Here is a 5,649-nt window from a genome sequence, read left to right as displayed (position 1 = left end):
AAAAATAATTTTATTAAAAAAAATGATAATGATGTAAAAAAAAAAAAAAAAAAAAAAACTCCGGAGAGATCAATAAAAAGGTCAAATTTGATTTGAGAGAGAGAGAGAGAGAGAGAGAGAGAGAGATGTTATTATTTGATTAATTTCGGGATAGACTGATCTATGTTGTTGTTTAGCTTTGGACTAAGTTGATATGTGATCATGTTGTGTAAGATTCAAGTCAAGGGGTTTAATTAAACTCCCTTAACATAAGGTAGTGCCGCCCCTGCACAGTAATAAGTGTTTATTTATTTATTTATTTTGATAAACTAAGATTATTAACCATAGTACTTAAATTATGCCGGAAAGCAATCATTCATTCACTCACAGTCACAGATCTCCCATTAACTTGTGTAGTGAATTTTGGATTTTTAACCATATTTATTGCTGAAGAGTCCTTTCAACAATAATTGTTGCAGTTGGTATGATCAAAGGCAATATAACTAATGAGTAAATTAGATATTAAATATCAAATTTTTTTATTCATTTCCAACATCTTTTCTACAAGCTGCCCAATCTCTTCAAGTTTTCAAAAGTCTCATATCCAAGGTACTAAGTTGAATTTCTAAAAAATTTATTTAGATAAAACTCAGCAAACGAAATCAATTTCTCTTTATTGAATGCTAAAGAAAAATTATCTAGATTCGAGCACACAACACCGAGTAATAACTCAAAATTATCTAAACAGTTATCACGTTTTGAACTTCTTTTTATCCATTCCTCTTTATATTATTTTTAGTACAAAATGTAAATATCAATTTTTACAAACCTGTGGGTATAACTCACCTTTAAAAATCGGCTTGAAAGAGGAGGATATCCAGGAGCATATATACATATGTTTAAACTTACACTAAATCACACTAGAATCGTAAATTGCGTAGTAGTTGATAGTCCTAATCATATTACTTTCTCGTCCACAGAAAAAGCAATGGATGAAGATGACACCGAGCTTCGCCTCACCCCTAGTGACCACCTGGCGAGGACGAGGCCATCATCCCACAATCAATGACGAAGCGTTACGAGAACACTAATGAGCCTCCACACTGTTGAAAAGATATCTCCCCATTAATGCCCCTCAGGGACGTTACATATTCGGGAATAATATCACCATTAAGACGGCACCAACGGCTAGAAGGAAGAAGGAAGCACCTATATATATACCCATTCATGAGACCGGAAGGGAAGGTACAAAAATTTCTAGCTCATGCACATTACTATCTGAATACTTCTTTTTTACTTCTAGCTATTTTGACTTTAGCATTGGGGGCCCTGTGGCAGGCGCCACATCGGTGGCCACACTCTTTCTTTTCACCATTCATCTTGTCTCAGGATCTGGATTAGCTGTGGATGACTCCACGCTGGATGAAAGTTTCTACTGACGATTTGAACATCATCAGTTTGGCGCCGTCTGTGGGGAACTAGCGATTCTTGAGCACCCAGTTCAAAAACACTGTTCCATTCTAAACTATAAGTTCAGATGGAATCCAACACTAAACCAGATCCTGCTACATTGGCCCTACAAATCCAGTCGCTCGCAACTATCGTGAAAAAACTTACTAGGCAGAACTAGGAGATAAGACAAAAGCTGCAACAAGAAGATAACTACTTGGAGACCAACTAGGAAGATGACGGACACAACCATAGGAGACGAATCGACACTCCAGAAGGGGCGAACTCGGATTTTCTTAAGGAGATGAGAAAGGAGATGGACGAGCTGAGGAATGCTATCAAGGGGAAAACAGGTTAGAGTTTGGATAGAATGGTTAGAAAGACAGACTCGCCTTTCACCTTACTGGTTCTTGAATGCCCGGTGCCTTCAAAGTTCCGTTTGCCCCAGCTTGAACCATTCGACGAATTAAAAGATCCATTGGATCACCTTAATACTTTTAAGATGACTTTGGGTCTCCAGCAGCCTTCTGACGAGATACTATGCCGCTCTTTTCTCACTACCCTCAAAGGGGCAGCCAGGGAATGGTTCACCAAATTGCCAACATCATCCATTGACAACTTCAAGCAACTAGGCAGCTCCTTCCTTCGTCATTTCGTTGGTGGGCAGTGTCTAAAAAGGCCAGCTGACCACTTGCTCACCATTAAGTAGGGAGAAAAGGAAACCCTGAGGTCCTATGTGACACGGTTCACTCAAGCAACCCTGGAAGTAGACGAAGCAGATGATAAAATGCAGCTAACAGCCTTCAAGACTGGATTGAAGTCCAGGGATTTCATGGTTTCCCTAGCAAAGAATCCTCTTAAGACGATGGCAGAGATGTTTTTGAAGGCACAAAAATACATGAACGCTGAAGACACCCTGGCGGCAATAGAAGGAGTGGAAAAGCCCAAGGAGAAGAAGAAAGAAAAAAAAAAAAAGATAGAAGAGGACGAAAAAAGGACCAAGCCGACCGTCAGAATATCAAAGGAAGTAGACGATAGGAGAAGAAGAAAGAAAAAAAAAAAAAGATAGAAGAGGACGAAAAAAGGACCAAGCCGACCGTCAGAATATCAAAGGAAGTAGACGAAGGGATGACAAGAGTCTTTGTCCAACGAAGTTCACACCTTTGGTGATGCTTGTTGACCAAATCCTTACGCATATCAAGGACGAACACTTCCTCAAATGGCCAAGACCGTTGCACTCGTCTCCCAGTGTGCGTGATAAGAGGAAGTATTGCCTTTTTCACAAAGATCACAGGCACCACACAGAGGATTGCCAAGACCTAAAGGAGAAGATTGAAGAACTCATACGAAAAAGAAAGCTGCAAAAGTATGTGAAAAATGGGGATTCCAACAGGTTCAGGGATAGCAACAAGGACCGATATAAAGACTCTCAGAAGGATGAGGACCACATGCCCCCTAGCCCACAAAGTGCTATAGGAGAAATAAAAACTATCATGGGAGGGTTGTCCGCAGAAGGATCATTCAAGTCCCTTAAGAAGTCATACCAAAGGCAGGTGAACAGTGTTCATGGCCTTACTCCCCTAAAGCAAAGACAGACAAACCAGGATATGTGCTTCTCAGAGGAGGATGCCAGAGGGATAAAGCAACCTCATGATGACCCGTTGGTCATTATGATCATGATTGAAGGGTTCAATACCAGAAGGGTTCTGGTGGACAATGGTAGCCCGACAGACATCATTTACTTTTCTACCTTCCTGTAGTTAAAAGTAGACCTAAAGAGACTTCATCCTTTCAAGTCCCCCCTCGTCAGTTTCAGTGGAGATAAAGTATATCCCTGGGGAATAGTAACATTAACGGTCACGGCCAGCTCGTATCCCCTCTAGGTAACAAACAAGCATAACTTTTTGGTAGTAGACTCACCTTCATCCTACAATGTGATTATAGGACGACCTACCCTCAATCATCGGAAAGTAGCCACTTCCACTTATTGCTTGAAGGTGAAATTCCTAATTGAACAGGGGGTTAGTGAGATAAGAAGAGACTAAGTGTTGGTGAAGGAGTGTTATCAGGAAGTCCTGGCCTCAAAGGAGAACCACACGTCAATAATCAAAGACAAGACACAAGAAATCATTAAGAAACAGGAAACAATAGAGTTGGTTGAAGGAGATCCTACAAAGATGACCCAAGTAGGGACGAGCCTAAATCCCCAGACGAAGAAAGAGATCGTCGGCTTCCTGAAAGATAATCTGGACGTTTTTGCATGAAGCCACGAAGATATGTCGGGCATACCAACAAGCATCATTCAACAACGTCTAAATGTGAACCCCGAGAAGAAACCCGTCCAGTAGAAAAGAAGAGTTTTTTCGCCAGAACGGAACAAAGCAGTCATGGACGAAGTAAACAAGTTTCTCGCTACTAACTTCATCAGGGAAGTCTATTATCCTGAGTGGTTAGCCAACGTCGTCATGGTCAAAAAGGCGAACAGGAAGTGGAGAATATGTGTTGACTTCATTGATCTAAACAACGCCTGCCTGAAAGACAGCTTTCCCCTACCCAAAATTGACCAGTTGGTGGATTCAACTGCCGGGCACAAGCTTTTTACCTTCATGGATGCATTTTCTGGGTATAACCAAATACAAATGGCTGAGGAAGACCAAGGAAAGACGGCTTTCATCACTAGCCAAGGGCTCTATTGCTACAGGGTCATGCCCTTTGGTTTGAAGAACGCATGGGCCACGTACCAAAGATTGGTAAACCAAATATTCAACAAACAGATTGGGAGAAATATGGAGGTGTACGTTGATGATATGCTTGTCAAGAGCAAAGAAGAAGAGGACCACCTAAACGATCTCAAGAAGATGTTCAACACACTCAAACAGTACAACATGAAGTTAAACCCATCCAAATGTGCCTTTGGGGTCTCCTCAGGGAAATTCCTCAGGTTCATGGTGTCGCAAAAAGGAATCGAAGCGAATCCCGAAAAATTGAGAGCTATCCTCGAGATGTCCTTACTAAGGATGGTCAAAGAAGTACAATCACTCACAGGAAGAGTAGCAACCCTCAACAGATTCATCTTGAAGGCAAAAGACAAATGCCTTCCTTTCTTTAAGACCCTGAAGCGAGCTTTTGTTTGGACAGAAGAGTGCGAGACAACATTTCAAGAATTGAAGTGCTACTTAAGCAACCCCACACTCCTGAGTCTATCCAAAGATGGCGAAGACTTATTCCTCTACTTGGCGATATACGTAATTGCAGTCAACGCGGCCTTGATCAGGGAAGAGAATAAGATACAACTTCCTGTGTACTACATCAGCCAGGCCTTTCAGGGAGCTGAAGCTCGTTGTTCACACATAGAGAAGATTACCTTCACCCTAATAGTGGCCTCAAGAAAACTCTATCCTTACTTTCAAGCTAACTCGATCATAGTAATGACGGACCAGCCCATCTAAAAAGCGATGAATAAACCTGAGGCCGTAGGAAGAATGGTACAATAGGCCATCGAGCTCAGTCAATTTGATATAGAATACCACCCATGGACGGACATAAAAGCTCAAGCATTGGCAGATCCATACAGATAGATCGTCCATCCAGAAGAGAGGCGCTCGGGTGTCATTATCACCTTCCCTGAAGAGGACATTCTGAAGTATGCGGTCCAACTCAAATTCCCTGTAACCAATAACGAAGCAGAGTACGAGGCTATGTTGACAGGGCTAAGAATAGCTCGGGTACTTGGGGCTAAAAATATCGAGCTAAGGAGCAACTCACAGCTCGTCATAGGGCAAGTCAGGGGAGATTTTGATGCAAAGGAGACAAGAGTGCAAAAATACCTTAAATTGACGAACCAGTTGGTAAGCAGCTTTGATCACGCAGAGTTTGATCAGATCCCACAGGATCAAAATGCTGAAGCCGACGAAGTGACACGGAGAGCATCAGCAGATGATCAAGCAAAGATAAATGATTGGAGGCTAGAAAAACAAAACTCTCCTAACATCGAAGAATTTCAAACCTTCACTGTTCATACCCGCTCCGGATGGACGAGTCCAATTCTATCTTACCTTAAAGAAGGACAGTTACCGCTGAACCTTGAAGAAGCCAAGAACGTCTAGAAGTAAGCTGCCCAGTTCACGGAACTGAATGACGAGCTTACAAAAGAGGCTTCTCCCAACCCTACTTGAGGTGCGTAGAAGAGGAAGAAGCCAAATATGTTTTGGTAGAGGTGCA

General features: G+C 42.0%; 1 protein-coding gene across 1 annotated transcript; it reads left to right on the top strand.

The window, feature by feature from the left end:
* The first annotated feature begins 2,597 nt into the window (after positions 1–2,597).
* LOC136069715 (uncharacterized) lies at positions 2,598–3,188 on the top strand. Its single transcript, XM_065778513.1, has one exon. It carries the CDS (start codon positions 2,598–2,600, stop codon positions 3,186–3,188), a length of 591 nt encoding a protein of 196 aa, XP_065634585.1.
* The last annotated feature ends 2,461 nt before the right edge of the window (positions 3,189–5,649 follow it).

Source organism: Quercus suber, unplaced genomic scaffold (assembly GCF_002906115.3).
Source record: "Quercus suber isolate HL8 unplaced genomic scaffold, Cork oak 2.0 scaffold_185, whole genome shotgun sequence".
NCBI classification, from domain to species: Eukaryota; Viridiplantae; Streptophyta; class Magnoliopsida; order Fagales; family Fagaceae; genus Quercus; species Quercus suber.
This window is presented reverse-complemented; position numbering and strand designations above follow the sequence as displayed.